The following is a 19,339-nucleotide window of genomic DNA, read 5'->3' on the forward strand; positions in this document are numbered from 1 at the left end:
GTTAATTACAGGTAGATACTCTCAATGATCACTGACTTTATTAATGTTTATTTGGGTTTATTTTAATTTTAAGTTGTTGCGTGTCGATTTATATGTATAATTTCTTGTTGCTTAAGCAGTGTGTGTACAGTTTTTTTTTTTACATTTTATTTCTTACTTCATCATTATTTTATATTTGTTTTGTTGCATAAAAGTGTTACTTAAATAAAGAGTATTATTTTTAAAATGCTTGATGTGTTGATATGTTTTTAATGTTATTTATAGTTTTATGATAAATGGTAATAAATGGCTATTTTCTATATTATTACTCTTATGAAGATTTAAGGTTTAATCACTAAGTTCAGTATATCATACTGACAGTATATTATAACTGTAGTACCATCAGCTGCCACCAATAGCAACAAATGTGCCAAATACACATAAACAGTCCAAATAAATCAACACAGTAGAATTAAAATAAGCAAAAAGGAACTTAAAACATTCAGACAGACTATAAACTATAATTTGGAGATAAAAGTGACAGCAGTGATTTAATAAACTGGTGTTAAACCCCTTTAAAAAACATAAGATCTGATACTTTAATCTGATAAGTACTTTAAAAGTAAATTCAGTGATAATGTTTTTTTCTTATTGTGAGTACACGACTGCAAATATTTTAAGATTAAAATCTAAATGTAGCATAAATAACAAAACAACAATTTCAACAAGTATTTTAGCATTTAGATCTAGAAATTTGATCAATAATGTAAAAGCACATATACTTTACTGCAGTAATTATTTTACATTTTCACACAATTATCTGAACTTTCTACTAAAAACAGCCTCATTACTCATTTTAGCTAGTTTTTATTCCCATTTCGCATCAAAACCCCTATCCAGATAAATCTCTCCATCCAGATAGAGTGAATCTGATTGTGATTGGATGTAGAGAAGTATAAACATACACCATTCCCACTCCCTATTGGTTTATACTGTGATCCATCACACCTATGAAGATGATCCGTGCAGAGACTCAAGAGAACTCCAGATAAACTCCAACAGTCTAACTAAACTTTAACTTTAATATATTTACATTCTACTAAAATACATTCATTTATAACCAGCATATATGCAGCTGAAACACTAGAGAACAGCCGAGTGCAAAATCCCAAATTATATTATCAACATTAACATTTTAATATTCTAACATTATACTCATTATGGCTTTTTTTTTTTACTTAATTTATACTTAAGTAGTTTTAAATCCAGTTCTTTTACACTTTTATTTAAAGAGTAAAAAGCTTGAGGTGATATTTTAACTTTAATACAGAAGTAATTTAAACCTACAGAGTAATGAGTAAAGTTACTTTTCACACCTGTTTAGTATAGTAGTATATTATTGTACAGCAGGGCAGTGGAGTGTTGCAGTACCGCGCGTGGCCGCCAGTAGTCGCTGATGAGCAGGAATCAGCTGAGCGCTACAGGAAGTCTGGGAAAGTCTGAAGGAAAATAACATCCGGGAAAAGAAGGAACTTTACAACCAAAACAACAACAAACCCGAGATTCACCTAAATATTAATATTCATATTAATATTCATACCGAGGAGCTGATCTACACTCAGACTGGAGCTTCATCACCTGTAAATACATCTCTCTATCTCTCTCTCTTTATACCTCTCTCTCTATTCCTCTCTGTCTCTAACTCTCTATTTCCCTTTCTCTCTTTATTCCTCTTTCTTTTTCCCTCTCTCTAACTCTTTCTCTTTCCCTGTTACTGTTCTAATCTCTCTCTCTCTCTCTCTATTTATCTATCTCTTTCTCACATTTTCTTTATCCCTTACTCTGTCTCTATCTCTCTCTTTATCCCTATCTCTCTCCCTCACTCTCTCTTTATCTCTTTCTCTCTATCCCTCTCTCTTTTTCTCTTTTTATCCTTCTTTCTTTTCCCTCTCTCTCATTTTTTTATCTTTCTCTGTTACTGTTTATCCCTCTCCCTCTTTCTCTGTATCCATCTCCTTTTCTGTCTCTCTTTATCACTTTCTCGTTATCCCTCTTTTTGTCTCTTTCTTTTTCCTCTCAATCCCTCTTTATTCCTCCCTATCCCTCTCTCTTTATCTGTTTATCTCTCTCTAAATCCCTCTCTCTCTCTTTTTATCCCTCTCTCTCTTCCTCACTATGTCTCTCTTTATTTATCTTAAACTTTGTTTGTCTCTAACTTTCACTCTTTTATGATCTATCTATCTATCTGGGAATAACAGTATTAAGAACTGCATGTGCTGCAGTGCTCTGTGTATTTTATTACAGTTTATAAAATGTTTAGATCATTATTATTTTATATGTAATGATTCAGGTTGAGTTTGGTGGTTTAGCTGCTCTATAAGTGGGTTTACCTGCACAACCAGTACCATGCCAACTACAGGTGTGGGTACGGGGGTATAGAGCTGGTTGACCTCCATGACCATCAAGACCCTCCTGGACAGCCAACACCACGAAACATCTCCAAACATCACCAAACTCAAGAGCTGGTTCACCTGTTAGTAAAGTGTGTTTCTGGTTCAGTGAAAGACCATCAAAGCTGTATTTGGGTGACATGGTGGCTTAGTGGTTAGCACGTATGCCTCCTGGCGCTGGGGTGTTGGGTTCAAGTCCCATTCTGAGTGGAGTTTCCATGTTCTCCTCGTGTCAGCATGGGTTTCCTCCCACAGTCCAACCACATAGAGATCAGAAAAAACAGGATTGGACTAGATTACTAGTGAAGATCTGCACCTGGCTGTGTAATTTCTGTATTAGAGAAGCATTGCCAATAGAATAGGACTCACTGGAGCAGATAAATACAATAATGTTTTGTGTATTCAGGTCTGATATCTACAGCTCTGTAAAAAATGAAGTTTCTCTGAGTTTGCTATTTATAGGTTTATATTTGAGTAAAATGAACATTGTTGTTTTATTCTTTAAACTACAGACAACATTTCTCCCAAATTCCAAATATAAATATTCTCATTTAGAGCATTTATTTACAGAAAATGAGAAATGTCTGAAATAACAAAAAAAGATGCAGAGCTTTCAGACCTCAAATAATGCAAAGAAAACAAGTTCATATTCATAAAGTTTTAAGAGTTCAGAAATAATCAATATTTGGTGGAATAATCCTGGTTTTTAATCACAGTTTTTTTCATGCATCTTGTCATCATGTTCTCCTCCACCAGTCTTACACACTGCTTTTGGATAACTTTATGCTGCTTTACTCCTGGTGTAATAATTCAAGCAGTTCAGTTTGGTGGTTTGATGGTTTATGATCATCCATCTTCCTCTTGATTATATTCCAGAGGTTTTTAATTTGGTAAAATTAATGAAACTCAACATTTTAAGTGAAATCTTATAAAAGCTGTATAAAAGAGATGTTGATGTATTGTGTTTTATTGTTTGTATTAAGTGTGTGTGTGTGTGTGTGTGTGTGTGTGTGTGTGTGTTTTCAGGCACTGTGATGGCAAATCCGCTCAGTATTCAGATGCCCAGTAAGAGCTGGGAGCTGAGTTTATATGAGCTACACCGAACTCCTCAGGTACCGTCCCCCTTACATACAGACCACATCCTCCACCCCAGAGAAACTCTGTATTTTCTCTATTTAAAATGCTGAACTGAGTAAATATCAGGTGTGCCTGGTTACTGTATTATACTGTAATATATGAGTGAGTAAGTGTGTGATGTCCTGCTCCTCCTGCAGGAGGCGATAGTGGACAGTACAGAGATCGCTGTGTCCCCCCGGAGTCTCCACAGTGAACTGATGTGCCCCATCTGCCTCGACATGCTGAAGAACACCATGACCACCAAAGAGTGCCTCCACCGCTTCTGCTCCGACTGTATCGTTACTGCTCTCAGATCAGGGTGAGATACAATACACTCTTACACACACTTATACACTATTACATACTATCTCACTCTCACAAACCCCAAGCCAAACCAAGCCAAGCCAACTAAAGCCAATTCAAGCCAAGCCAACTAAAGCCAAGCCAAACCAACTAAAGCCAAGCCAAGCCAACTAAAGCCAAGCCAAGCCAACTAAAGCCAAGCCAAGCCAACTAAAGCCAAGCCAAGCCAAGCCAACTAAAGCCAAGCCAACTAAAGCCAAGACCAACTAAAGCCAAGACCAACTAAAGCCAAGCCAAGCCAACTAAAGTCAAACCAAGCCAAGCCAACTAAAGCCAAGCCAAGCCAACTAAAGCCAAGCCAAGCCAACTAAAGCCAAGCCAAACCAACTAAAGCCAAGCCAAGCCAACTAAAGCCAAGCCAAGCCAACTAAAGCCAAGCCAAGCCAACTAAAGCCAAGCCAACTAAAGCCAAGCCAAGCCAAGACCAACTAAAGCCAAGCCAAGCCAACTAAAGTCAAACCAAGCCAACTAAAGCCAACCCCAAGCCAAGCCACACCAAGCCAAGCCAAGCCAACTAAAGCCAAGCCAACTAAAGCCAAGCCAAGCCAACTAAAGCCAAGCCAAGCCAACTAAAGCCAAGCCAAACCAACTAAAGCCAAGCCAAACGAAACCAAACCAAAGCCTAAACCAAAGCCAAGCCAAGCCAACTAAAGCCAAGCCAAGCCAACTAAAGCCAAGCCAACTAAAGCCAAGCCAAGCCAACTAAAGCCAAGCCAACTAAAGTCAAGCCAAGCCAAGACCAACTAAAGCCAAGCCAAGCCAACTAAAGCCAAGCCAACTAAAGCCAAGCCAAGCCAACTAAAGCCAAGCCAAAGCCAAAGCCAAGTCAAGCCAAGCCAAGTCAAGCCAACCCAAACCAAACCAAACCAAACCAAACCAAACCAAACCAAACCAACCAAAGCCAGTCCAAGCCAAACCAAGCCAGGCCTCCTCACGTTGTTGTGCAGTTGTTTTGATTTACAGTTTATAAATAATTCGTGGTTCCACAGTAAGGACTTCCTGTTGTCTCTCTGCAGTAATAAGGAATGTCCCACCTGTAGGAAAAAGCTGGTATCGAAGCGTTCTCTCAGGAGGGATCCGAACTTCGACGCTCTGATCTCTAAGATCTACCCGAGTCGAGACGAGTACGAGGCTCATCAGGACCGGGTCCTGGAGCAGCTCAGCCGCCTGCACAACAAGACCGCCCTCAGCACCAGCATCGAGGAGGGGCTCCGCATGCAGGCCTTACACAAGTAATACACACCTGTACATCACCAAAAACTGACCTTTTCTATAATTTACATTAACATGTTATAGAAAGCTGTGTACCAGACTGCATGGTTCACCCTTTTCCACCACAATTACACAAAAAACTGGTCCTGGAGCTGGTTCTGTTTAGTAGAGTCCCAGTTTTAGTGGAAATCTTGATACATCACAGAACATGTCATCAACAGAGGATTAAGTTGCACACAGCAGCTCTTGATTAACGTTGAGTAACCTAATAATATTACGGTTTCAGCTGGGATAAAAACTTTTTGGGTTGCAGAATCTGTTTTTGTTGGTGGAAATGCGCAGAAAGGTTCATAATTTGGTGCACAAACCAGAACAGAACCCATTCCAAGTTGCTGGAAAAGGGTTAACTAGGGAATTATCTAAATATTGTATCTTTGACAATAGTATATTGATTTTTAAAAACACAGTATTCATTTTTTTATTAAAAGTCTACATGTAAAGATTGGTGTCAGAGAGTGACTCATTTTGCATGTTGTTTTAACCCCGCCTACTAAAAGGAAGTGTTTTTCAAACCCACTGTTCTGATTGGATAAAAAGTAAAAAAAAAATAAAAACTTTTATTCACATATATCGTCTTGCTCAAAGTATCGTTATATATTAAAATATAACTTTAGGGTGATTAGGAGGAGTAACAGTGTAACTGATTATCTTTAATCCCGTGTTCAGTCATGTTTGTGTTGAGTGTAATGTATCGAGTGTGTGTATCGACAGTGTGTGTGTGTGTTAATGTAATGTGTGTGTGTGTTCAGGCCGCAGCGAGTACGGAAGCCGCAGCAGGAGAGTGATAACACCACCTTAAGCGGAGGAGAAGATAACGCAGACTCCCGATCACACGTCTCACACGACTCCGCCCCCTCACACATGAACTCCGCCCCCTCCAGCCACACCCCCGAGGCGGGGCCGAGTCGCAGCAAGAGGCGGCGAGGGTCCGACGAATCCGAGGCCGAGGCAGGGACCCCCCGCCCCCCGGGCCAAAGCTCCGCCTCCGAGATAGAGCTGGTGTTCCACCCACACCCCCTACTGACCGACACGGAGAACTACAGCCAGACCAGGTCAGAGTTCATACATTAAAACACAGCAATTATTCACGTTTAAGTCTTTTATTTTTGTTTTATTACATATTTATCCATTTTAGTATCTACTGAATCACTTTTAAATAAATGTGGGGTTTATGATTCATGAAACCATTGTCTAAAGTTAATATTCAATATTCATAAAACAAATACAATATTTTAATTTAGCTAAGAGTTTGTTTTATTAAAGAACTTTTAAGAAATTTACTGAATTATTACAACTACTTTTTTTTTATCTAAGAATTTGTGATTCATTGAATTATTCCCAGAAGAACTTTGTTTTTAAATTCACAATTTTGTGTTTTGCTGAATCAATTTCAGAATTTTTTTTTTAATGTTTGATTTTATGATTCACTGAAAAAAACAGAATATTTTAAAATGTATTAATTCAAAAAAAAATTTTTCTGAGAAAAACGAAATGTTTCTAAATTCACAATTTTAGGTTTCAATGAATCATTTCCTGAAAAAAAGCTGAATATTTTTTAATTTAAGATTTTATGATTCACCTAATTATTTTCCTAAAAAAGTAAATGTTTTTAAATTCACAATTTTATGATTCACTAAATCATTTACTAAAAAAAAAGATTTTATGAATTAGTTATTCATTTTCCTAAAGAAAAAAAAAAACTAATGTTTTTAAATTCTCTGAATCACTTTCTAATAAATTTAAGATTTATCTGGTGGAAATGTTCCTGAGATAATTTGCTGTAAGTGGACAAGCATTATCCTGCTGAAAGTAAAACATCTGTCTACAGGATGTCCTACAACTTTAATATCTAAGAATTTATGAATCACTGAATCATTTTCTGAAGAACTGAATGTTTTTCAATTCACTGAATCACTTTCTAATAAATTACAGAACTTATAGAATTTACTGAATGATTTGAATCTTTGAATCACTGAGTCACTGCTGAGTTTTAGACGTTATAAATCACTGAATCATTTCCTGTAGAAGTGAATCAGACTGGATGGTTCTGCTGTAAATGAGGGTTACTGTGATCTACCTGTTCCTCAGGTACGTAAAGACCACCGCTAACGCTACAGTGGACCACCTGTCCAAATACCTGGCCCTGCGCATCGCCCTGGAGCAGCAGCAGCAGCAGCAGCAGGACACGCCCCCTCGCACACAGCGGCCAGAGGAGGAGGAGGAGGCGGGGCCGAGGGAGGAGGGAGGGGGGCGGAGCCTGCAGAACATCAGCGAGAAACAGTACACCATCTACATCACCACCGCCGAGGGACAGTTCTCCGTAAGCACACACACACACACACACACACACACCATAATACACACTCACACATCCCATAATATACAATAAACACAATTATCTGAACTTTCTACTCCTTACATTTTACTAAAAACAGCCTCGTTACTCCTATTTCATTTCAGCTGGTTTTCATTCCGGCTTCTCATCGTTCAATAAAACCCCTATCCAGATAAATCTCTCCATCCAGAGAGAGTGAATCTGATTCTGATTGGATGTAGAGAAGTATTAACATATACCATTCCCACTCCCTATTGGTTTATACTGTGATCCATCACACCTGCACACCTCACACTCCAGTAAGAACATAGCAGATGTATGTAGCCTAGTATGAAGATGATCCGTTCAAAGACTTAAGAGAACTCCAGATAAACTCCAACAGTCCAACTAAAGCTTAATATTTTTAATATATTTACTTTATTCTACTAAAATACATTTATTTATAATCAGCATATATGCAGCTGAAACACTAGAGAACAGCCTAGAGCAAAATCCCAAATTATATTATCAACATTAACATTTTAATAGTTTAACTTTATTATAGTCATTATAGCTTTTAGAACAATGTGTTTTGGGGAGTTTTCTGACAGTTTAAATGCAATTATACAACAGTTAGTTCCAACCCTGCAATATGATTGGCTGAGAGGAGTTCTCCGAGTGCCGCTATCAGCCAGTAATGCACTGTAACCGTAGCTCTCCATGTATTACTCCGCCACATACAGGTGACCTAGCAACAATGCAGCGCTTACAAACCAAACACCATGTCTCCAATAGGCGACGCAGACAAAAACACATTGCCACAAATAAATAAAGCCCAGCGGTTCGAAAATATGCATTATTACACACATTATCAGCCACCAATATCAGGTTAAGAGTTGTTATTATTAAAAAAAAGCTTAAATGTTTATATTTTCCAGGTCTTGCTGCTGGGAGGGGGGGTGCCGAAGTAAACAAAACTTTAATTCTTAAAAAAACATTTTCTTTTTCTGATTGAACAGACGCTGAACGGCTCTCTGACGCTGGAGCTGGTGAATGAGAAGTACTGGAAGGTGACCAAACCTCTGGAGCTTTATTACGCCCCCACCAAAGAACAGCAGCAGCAGCAGGACCCTCCCAAATCCCCCCCGACCGGACCCTCTCAACCCTGATACACACCTGAACAACCACCCGCATCAGAACCAGCCGACCACACCGTGAACTTCCCCCACAGCGTCAGCATGTGTTAGCACTGCTGAATTACTGTGATGGACCTATAGACTGGAGTGGGCGGAGTTTACTGGTGTGGTTTAGCAGGTGGTTTAAGTGGTTTATTTCACAAAGCAGGACTTTTAACAGCTCATTTTATTACATTAAAAACATCATTAAAATGATTTTAAATGATTTACCAGTTTTAAAACGGCACTACTAGCGGTGACCGACTGTCGTATGTGATGCTTCCCAGATTATTTATCCCACCATTTTACCTGGCAACCTGGGCTCAAATCAGCAGCTCTAAATATGTCTTGTAGTCCTTCTGGGATTTAAGTGTCTCCATCTGTCAAAGGCATTGCCGATGTTTGTTTACTGCCATTTTACTCTGTCTCTGATCGTAAAGCTTTTTAAAAGGATGTTGAGAGTGGGTTTACTCGCTTTTGTGTTCTATACCTGGCTACCCGGGGTGTGGCAATAGGTCTGAATCTGTCTTGTAGTCCTTCTGGGATCTAAATGTCTCCATCAATCAAAGGCATTGCTGAATATTACTGGTGTTTCAGTCTGTATCTGCTTATGGGGCTTTTTAGAAGGATGTTGAAAATGGGTTTGCCTGCTTTTATGTTCTACACCTGGCAACCCGGGGGGTGGCTTTAAAACTGGGGAATGGGCTGTAAAGTGGGCGGGGTCAAAAGCAGTTTTTTACTCCATAACAAAGGCAGGACTGAAGCTCAGCATCAACCTGTTCTGGAGAAAATCAGCAGCTTTGAATGTGTCTTGTAGTCCTTCTGGGATCTAAGTGTCTCCATCTAGGAAAGGCATTGCCGACATTTACTGGTGTTTTAGTCTGTATCTGCTTATGGGTCTTTTTAGATGGATGTGCAGACTGTGTTTGCCTGTTACTGTGTTCTAGACCTGGCAACCTGCGGTCAAATCAGAAACTCTGAGACTGTCTTGTAGTCCTTCTGGGATCTAAGTGTCTCCAACTGACTCATTGCTGATATTTACTGGCATTTTACGTTGTCTCTGCTTATGGAGCTTTTAAAAGGATGTTGAGAATGGGTTTGCCCTCTATTGTACCTGGCAACCCGGGGTGTGGCAATAGGACTGGGCAATGGCCAGGGACAGTGGGCAGGGTCTAAGGCAGTGTTAAAGGCCTTGCCATGAGCTGAACAGAAGCTTAGCGCTAACCTGTTCTGGAGAAAATCAGCAGCTCTGAATCTGTCTTGTAGTCCTTCTGGGATCTAAGTGTCTCCATTTATCGAAGGCATTGCTGATATTGAACGCTGTTTCAGTCTGTAATCTGCCCATGGGGCTTTTTAGAATGATGTTGAAAATGGGTTTGCCTGTTATTGTGTTCTATACCTGGCAACCGGGGGTGTGGCAAAAGGACTGGGGAATAGCTTGGAAAGTGGGCGGGGTCAAAGGCAGTGTTAAAACCCTTGCCAGGAGCTGAGCTGGAGCTTAGTGCTGACTTGTTCAGAAGAAAATCGGCAGCTCTGAATCTGTCTTGTAGTCCTTCTGGGATCGATAAATCAATTAATCAAGTCAATCAAGAAACGCCATATTTGCTTTAAACTCGTTTATGGCATGTTTAGCTTACTAAAATAGTCCTGCTTTGTGAAATAAACCATCACATATATAAATAACATCAAATCAAATACTCTATACACATCATCAAAACACAAACGGAGAGTTCCTGCAGTCTGGAGACGACTTTATTTTAAAATCATCACTAAATTTTATAAATCAACCTGATTAATGATCAAATCATTATCAGTGTATTACAGCGGTAATGTCATGGGACAGGAACTACAACTCCCATAATTCACCTGACCTCACTCACAAGATAACACCTCACAGCTTGCACAGCTTACATTCCCAAACCTCGACTCAGCGTAGAACATTATAATTACCACCTTCTACCCTGCTGTACAGATTTTGTAGCATTAATTAGATTCTTAATGATATTTACATATTTATATATATATATATATAATATTGTTGGTTTGGAAATAAATGGGTTTATGCAAATGAGTTAGATTTATATACATGATGAGAAAGAAATGCAGTGTAAAGTTTAAATATTTTGTTTGTTATATATTAAAAAAAAAAATCTCCTCCAGAGTCTGATTTATTCATCTTACTGTTATTCTACAGGTTATATTATATCTGTAGGTATAGAAATGTTTCATTTGACTTTTTTAAATATCATTCAGAAACTAAATTAACCCAAATACCAAAATATCTGATCACGTGTCATTAGCAACCATTTAAAAGAATCGATTAATTAGGAAATTGGTAAAAAAGGAAGTTTTAAGGTGGGATGATGTAGCACGACAATTACTTTGTTACTTTACTTAAGTAGAAATGTAGGTTATCTATACTTTAATAAAGTAATTACTTTTACATTTTCACAATTATCGGAACTTACAATTTTTACTCCTTACATTTTAAAAAGTAGCTTTTACTTTTACACTTTAAAAGTGTAAAAGTACTGGTTTCAAAACTTCTTACGAGTAAAAAGCTTCTACAGAAGTGTTTGATTAAACTCTAGCATCTATACTTCTACCTACAGAGTAACGAATGGAGATACTTTTAATACCAATTTAATATTTGCCTTTTATGCAGTACTGTAATTAGATTATTTACAAGATACCATATGATAAATGACCATATATGCACAGTATGCTTAGTATATATGGTGTCTCCAAAACAGCAACTTTGCAGAACATAAAACTCTCAATTTTCAATGGAAGTCAATGTAAAACAGTTTTTCAGGTAATTTTTATCATTTATTCATTAAAACATTGGTGTGCAGGGGCAATACATGCATAATAATTAAAAGTAAGTCTGCGTATGCTTCTGCTTCTACCCATTTTACACGGTGTTTAAGTATAATGTATCGTTAGATTGTGCTTCATCAGCACTGTGATGTAATTTTATAAAAATGTGACATTTCTATTTTCTTATAAAAGCAGCCAATTTGGAGATGTTCATGAGACAGTGATGACATACAGTGCAGTATAACAAATACTGCAAATACAATATACAATAAAATAGATGTAGAAGAATAAAGCACATACTTGTTAACCTAGTATATAGTTAACAAACTAAAATCTTATAAGTGTTGGTTATAAATATATATTAATATATAATTTTCAAGGTAAAGTACCTCTGATATTAAAACACCTAATTTGCAATATAATAAAAGTCCTCCAGATAGTAACAGAAGAAGAATTGAGAAAACAAGGCTGAAGAGTTGTTTTTATGAACAGTGATTTTATTGAAACCAGAGCAACGTTTACTTCTTCTTGGACACACCGACGGTACGTCCACGACGACCGGTGGTCTTGGTGTGCTGACCGCGCACACGCAGACTGAAAAACACAAATAAAATATATATATATCAGTACAGAACTATACAAAACAGACTTTCCTACAAATCTACATCCTCATATTCAGTGTTTGTCTTTCTTTAATATATTTTATACATTATACATCATTATTAAACCTGTTATTCTGTAATAAACAATAAAGTAAATGTTATTCCTCCACATTAATCCCCTGATCTAACTGCTCTAAATTCATGTATAAAAGTAAAAAGCTAAAGATGTGATTAATATCTCAAATTTAAATCAGAAGCATAAACTGGCCTTAAATTCAGTCGTACTAAAAATAAGCCATAATCTCATTTAAACACGAAACTAAAACACCCCAGATGTTAAGTTATTCTGTTTCTGATAAACTGCAGGAGGTGCTCATTTTCTGCACTTTTCCCTGAAATATAATTCAGTATAAAATTTTTACTCCCACCATTGATGCACAGTCTACATTATTAAGACACGTTGTATTATTGACTTCTGTCCAAATTTGGAAAATTATGATCCACAGAATCAACCAGATAAAAAACCCACATACATCACTTTAAAAACAGCCCTTACTTACATTGTATCAGTACAGAACAATTCCTCTAAAAATGCAGTAAAACTGCAGAAACAGCTTAATACACCAACCAAGCACACCCCAGCTTCAGATCTCAGTCAGATCCTCATTTAAAGTAATTATCTGATATTACTGAGTCTGATTTCACTGTGCATCACTATATATCACATATAAAACACAGGGCTGCAGGAAACAGCACATCTAATCAAAAGCTACCAGATATCAGTGATCCAACAGGTCATCATATTAATATGTTCATAATAAATCTTTAAATTAAAATCTGTGCTGAAACTGAACAAAAACATTTATCACCACAGGTTCCCATTATTTTTGCCACTGTCACCATAAAAGGAGTTTGTAAAAGTACAATTTAAATATTTCAAGCATCCCAGCCGGTCACCAAAAACAACATTATTCAGCATAAATTTCACCAGGAATGAACAATAAAATTGGAATTATGATCAAAATCAGGCACTAATTGCTTTTATTTATGAATAAATACTAGCTACATTTTTAAAAGAAACTTTATGTATTATATGCTGACGCTGGCTGCTCTAATATATAATTATTTAAGCCAATTTTATTTTATTTGTTTCTATAGACTTGCTGATTTATTTTAACTGCTTTCAAAAAAAAAAAAACACTACTTAAGTAGAAACCTTCAATTTTATTGTTTGTTTGTATACAGCTGTTTTAAAGCTGAAATATAAAAAAAAGGTACACAGATGTTCCATTAATTTAAAAAATGTTATATCAGGGTGTGTAATCTCTCTATAAAATAGAAATAAGCCCAGAATTCTGACTTTTTCAGCCAAACACTGATCACGCTTTATGTTGCCATTTTAGGACAAATAATTCTGGTTGCCAAATATTCACTGCACCCCAAAATAAATGATTAGGCCATTTAAATCTGTCTGATAGATATTTTTAGATAAATAACTTTCAGAAGTGATATATATGGAGCAGATCCAAAAGAACAGAAGAGAGATTCTCACCCCCAGAAGTGTCTGAGACCACGATGAGCCCTGATCTTCTTCAGCCTCTCCAGATCTTCTCTCAGCTTATTATCCAGACCGTTGGCCAGGACCTTCACACACACAGTAAACACAAACACAGTAAAAACAGTGAATCATCTGCTACGTTTAAGCTTTTTAACTAATTATATACATATTAAGAAGTTATCAGAAAGAGTATTAAAGCTTAGATGAGTAAAACTGACGCTCTGCTAGATTTGCTTATCCTGTACTACTCTCAAACTGGAGAATAATCCTAATTAAAACTGCGTTAAAGCATAATATTCATCATTAATCGAGAAATAAAACAGTGCAGTAGTTGGATTACACTCAAAACAGTACAGGGAGCATTTATACAAGACGGGATTAGTTTCTCAGGGGGTTGTGGGTAATTTTCTCTTTTATGTTTTTTTTTTCCCCCCTCTGTGGTTTTATTCCCGTCCAGAACGATCATGTAGGTGTTTTTCTCAGACGTCCTCTGATAAATAAATTACAGGCTGAATTATCTACTGTTTTTCTCTGAACTCCGTGCTCCTCCGGTAATTTTAGTCCCGTCCGGACACACATCTGAGTTTCGTCTCCTCGCCTTTAATAAAATAGCTTTTTGTCCACTGCTGCGCACCGTAATTACACTTTAGGCGCGCCACGGTTTCCACGGAGATACACGTGTTAAAAATAAAAACAAAACAAAAAAAAAAAAAAACAATAGTGAGTGGAAATGGAGGAGCTACTGAACTCCGTGATGAGGTCATGTGACCGAGAAAAAAATAGCCTAAAAACTCCTGATCCTCCTGTTTTTACAATTGCAGTCCAGATGCAGGAGTTTTATCACTAAAGAGTAGAAGTGAAATTTCACAGAAACTAATCCTGTCTGGATCGGGATTGAGTCTAATTTATTACTGTTTAAAATTTGTTCCAAATATTGTGAGAAAATGTAATTGTAAGCAGAGTACATTGTTACACTCCTAATATTAATACTGCATTATGATAGTCCTAATTCTAATCTAATACAGTAAAAGTGTTTTTACTGCGTTAAGTCAGCTGAACGTACCTGGCTGTATTTGCCATCTTTAATGTCCTTCTGCCTGTTCAGGAACCAGTCTGGGATTTTGTACTGGCGAGGATTCTGCATAATGGTCACCACCCGCTCAACCTGCACACAAACCAAGAATTATAATGCATTAATAAAACTGAATCTCACTTATTTACACACTTTTATAAAAAAAATTATATTAATACAATTTATTTTTGATTTTCTTCCACCCATTTCAGCTGTATATCCCTTCATCACTAGTGATGCCCCAACACAGTTTAGCATGACTGCATAAATCAAACTTTAAAACTTCAAAATATATATTTCATTGCACACAGATAACCTTAACTAAGATTAAATAAGGCTACATTCACATTATAAGCCACGTTGCTCAGATCCGGTTCACATTCAGTGTAAATGTAAGTGATCTGTATCTGTGTGTAATGTGAACACAGAATCTGTTCCTGAATCGTCTCACATGCTGCACATTGATACCTGTATAAACGTCTCCTTCTTCACCAACAACAAAAACCCTCATATTAGAGAGAGGAGAGACTCGTAGCTTTATAAAGGGAAATGGATGAGTTAGCAGCTCATATGTGGAGCATCTTTTGCTGGAGTGGAGAGTAAACAGCTGCTCTGAAGTTCATGCTCAGCTCCAGGAGGTGAGAAAAGGACAGGTGGTTTGCTTTTGCTGTTTTTTTGGCAGCTATAGCTGCAGAGCTGCACCAAGAGATAGAGTGTGGGTACGAGAGAGAAGCACGTAGCGCTAATGCTAATGCGTAAAAGCTTTACAAAAAAGACGCATGAATTCTGGATGATTTGACCGTTTACATTCATGTTGCATGTCTGTGGATCGCACACACATTGTTTTAGGAACACATAAAAGTGAGACTCAAAACAGATTTGGAAAAAAAAAAAAAAAAATCAGATTTGGCTTGTTCACACAGCTATGAAAAAATCAGATCTGAGCCACATTGAGCTTAAAAAAAAAAAAAAAAAAAAAAAAATCAGATTTAAGTCACTTCAACCTGATAATGTGAACATAGTCTTAGATAGTTTTGGGACACTTTATAATTAATGATTGTGTCTAAACTCGAAAACAAATATTCTCCAATTTTTGCATCCTTTCATAATAAATCACAGTATAAACATGACTAGTTCTCCTCAAAGTTACTAGGTGTTTACTAATTCCTCAAACAACTTTCTAAATGTGAAAGAAATCATGATTAAATACAAAATAAAAGTCCTTCAGCTTCATCTTTCACACAATGGGCTTGCAGAAGAGGTGATTACTCCATAGCTCTGTAATAACTAGCTCTATTTAAACTGACCAATTTATACACCCTATTTCATTAAAAACAAATTTACCAAATGTACCATTTATGATACAGTGACTCTCGATATATTATAATACAGTTCTCTACGATACTTCACAGCATTTGTGTTCCTGATTTACGGGTGTTTCAGCTTCACACAAATCAACAACTAACATTCTTTACCGCAGGTTTATTAACCCTATTCAACATTAGATTTATAGCGCCACCATGTGGAGTAATGAAGCAGTAATTTAGGTAAATCTAGTGGGGAGTTTAGCACTCCTGTTTCAACACAAACTTTAATATCGGACTCCAAATTAAATCTGTATGATATATTGTGATGTATATATCACCCCACCCCCAGTACTGAGACTCAGTGCAGACTGACTCAGTGCAGACTGACTCAGTGCAGACTGAATGAAGCTGTGGGTGATTAATGTACCTCGTCTTCAGTGAGCTCTCCAGCCCTCTTGTTGAGGTCGATGTCTGCCTTCCTCAGGACGACGTGGGCATATCGCCTACCAACACCCTGAAAACACACATTTACATACTATTAATAAACTAAAAACCAGATTAAAACACTATAAATCACCACATCACACTGATTATCTATTATTCTTTACAGCATCTGTGTTACTGAAGAGGATAAAACACCTAAATAATCAAATTCCAAAAATTATGGATTCATTGGTGTCAGATTCACACAATTTATCAGTATTCTTTTCCGCAGGTTTATTAAGAGTTTACAGCGCCCATGTTTTAATAAATATATGCAATATATACACGCATCAATAATATATTGCAATATTGATATTTAGGGCTGAAGCTAAACAAAATTTAACAACCCTAAATTAAGAATTTTAAAGAAAAAGCACTTGCAAAACAAAACTAAGCACTATTTAACCTTGAACATCCCAGCAGGTTATGCTTGGATCTATAAATCAAAAACTACATTGTTTGATATAAATAATGAGTAAGTGAACAAGTCTGCATTTTGCCAAATAATTGTGGTTGCCAAATATGTTGGCTTCTCCACTAAAACAAATTAAACAAAGCAATTACAATCTGTCTTTGGTAGATAGTCAAAGAAAAAATAAGAAAAGTTTGACTTTCCTTTAGTTTAAAGCAGTAAAGAAGCTCCAGAATGTTATTAAATTAGCATTAAGTGCTGCTACACAACTGGAAATGTGATTATAATCGATGCAGAGATGAACAGCGAATCAGCTCTCGCTCCAGCTCACCTTGATTGCGGTGATGGCGAAGGCGATCTTCCTCCTACCATCGATGTTCGTGTTCAGAACACGAAGAATGTGCTGGAACTTCTCGGGGATCACGAGAGACTGAAAAAGACAGAAAAAGGAGAAATTAGACCTAAATAAACAAAATATCTACACCAAATTAAACTAGTCACTCACAAAGATACAGCCATCATAAGCTTCAGCAACTTCTCTGCAAGATGATGTCAATTTATATCCACTTAAACTACCCACTCCAACTTACATTTGACACAAAATTGACACAGTGTAAAGCGTATATATTTTTCCCTCTCAATTTAAGGTGGAACCCACAATTCCTGAACACCAATCTACAATAGCCTAACAGCTATAACACACATCAGTACAGGTTATACACATTTATATAAAGCTCACAGAACTAGTTATCACTGTTTATAACTCAAATTAAAGACTAAATATCCAAATGATCACAGAACATAGTCCTAGATCACCTCTCCCCAACTATCCTGCACATCTTAATGTTTACCAGCAGATCTTTCCTCGAAAACTTACAAAAACAGGCTTCTTTTCGAACTATTCATTCCACCTTAATTTTACATTATCCACAGATATCTTACGCAGTTTTAGCTCAGTTTAAGGTGGAATCCACAATTCAAAGACTTTAAGGCAGACAGCATTCTCTATATTAGATTGAAAGCTATTTAAAAACACACCTGATCCACAAAGCTCATTACACAAATAAAATTTCAGATAATTATAGCGTATTAGAGCAAAACCACAGAACAATGTGCAGAATAGGGATCCTCCAGAATCAGAACTGTACGATTACAGCAAATCTTTCTTCTAAAACTGTAAAAATTTAATTGTACATTATGCACGGTTGTCTTGCGCATGCACTTTTTGAAAAATCTAAGGTGGAAATGAAGCTTTTTCCTCTAAAACTTAAAAAAACTGATTCTATTGGTTTCACCTTAAATTTTACACTACCCACAGTTATCCTACACACGCCTGCATATGCAGTTTTTGCTTAATTTTAGGTGGAATGCACAATTCCAGAACATTAAGTGCTCCTAATTCCTGCACATCACCGCCAATTTAAATGTAAACCAGCTGATCTTCTCAAAAACTCCTTTCACAACAATCTGTTCCACCTTAAACTTTACATTAGACAATTGTCTGATACAGCTCTGTGAGAAATTTAAGGTGGAACAGCAAAAACTCATCTTTCCTGGGGCTATTCGTTCCACCTTAAATTTTACACTACCCACAGTTATCCCACGCATGCCTGAATATATGTTTCAGCTCAATTTAAGGTGGAATGGACAATTCCAGATCATACAGTATAATAGCCCGCTCTACATTAGCTTTATAGCTATGATACACATCATAACAGGTTATGTATGTTTATTTAAAGCGCATAAGACGCGTTATTAGAGTTTATAAGTCTGATTAAAGACTAGAATCCTCCTTAATTACAGTTTAAAGCTGATCAGCTGCAGTTCAGCAAAACTCTGAACTACAGACTACAGCGATATGTTAGCGCCGGGCTAATAATATAATTTATCGCCTTAAAAAGCATTTACTTACCCCAAATATCCACCCGAAACGTTTTATTACATCCTCTACCCCGCAGATCTGCCCTGTAACAGGGCATAAACGCCGCGGCGGGGTAGATGTTCAAAGATTTAAAATAAAACTCAGAGCAGCGCTCCAACACTCACCATCTTGGCGCTGGATCCGCGGCGAAAGGAAGGAGCCAAGATCCCGCGAGAACTTCAGCGAGATTTCTACAGGAAGTGAGTCTGCTCAGCTCTAAATAAAAGTCCCCACATTTATGAAAAATCATAAATATAAATAGATTAATTAAATAATTATTATGACAAATAATAAAATAAATAGTTGATATAGAAAAACAACTTTATTGTAATAAAAAAATTTAATATTATTTTCAAATAGTTAAAATATGATATAATGAAAATGTATTCATGAGGAAATAATATTGAAAAATGTAATAATACATAATAAATTATAAAATATACACCAGTGATAGCAATGTTGAAAATAATACAATAAATAGTCGCAAAAAAGGAA

The 19,339-nt window shown here is 36.7% G+C and overlaps 2 protein-coding genes across 2 annotated transcripts; one reads left to right on the top strand and one right to left on the bottom strand.

Moving 5' to 3' along the window:
* Positions 1 to 1,320: 1,320 nt before the first annotated feature.
* Positions 1,321 to 10,813, top strand: LOC125790079 (E3 ubiquitin-protein ligase RING2-A-like). The gene is made up of 7 exons (XM_049473184.1): positions 1,321 to 1,619; positions 3,456 to 3,541; positions 3,704 to 3,864; positions 4,925 to 5,140; positions 5,930 to 6,232; positions 7,269 to 7,500; positions 8,514 to 10,813. Exons 2-7 carry the CDS (start codon positions 3,464 to 3,466, stop codon positions 8,661 to 8,663), a joined length of 1,140 nt encoding a protein of 379 aa, XP_049329141.1. The 5' UTR covers positions 1,321 to 1,619; positions 3,456 to 3,463; the 3' UTR covers positions 8,664 to 10,813.
* Positions 10,814 to 11,965: 1,152 nt separating this feature from the next.
* Positions 11,966 to 19,057, bottom strand: LOC111196404 (40S ribosomal protein S18). The gene is made up of 6 exons (XM_049473185.1): positions 18,970 to 19,057; positions 17,255 to 17,353; positions 16,456 to 16,542; positions 14,713 to 14,814; positions 13,644 to 13,735; positions 11,966 to 12,083 (listed from the first exon to the last, which is right to left on the bottom strand). The coding sequence occupies exons 1-6, from the start codon at positions 18,970 to 18,972 to the stop codon at positions 12,008 to 12,010; spliced, it is 459 nt and encodes a 152-aa protein (XP_049329142.1). The 5' UTR covers positions 18,973 to 19,057; the 3' UTR covers positions 11,966 to 12,007.
* Between the last annotated feature and the right edge of the window lie 282 nt (positions 19,058 to 19,339).

This window comes from Astyanax mexicanus, unplaced genomic scaffold (assembly GCF_023375975.1).
Source record: "Astyanax mexicanus isolate ESR-SI-001 unplaced genomic scaffold, AstMex3_surface scaffold_34, whole genome shotgun sequence".
Taxonomy (NCBI): domain Eukaryota; kingdom Metazoa; phylum Chordata; class Actinopteri; order Characiformes; family Acestrorhamphidae; genus Astyanax; species Astyanax mexicanus.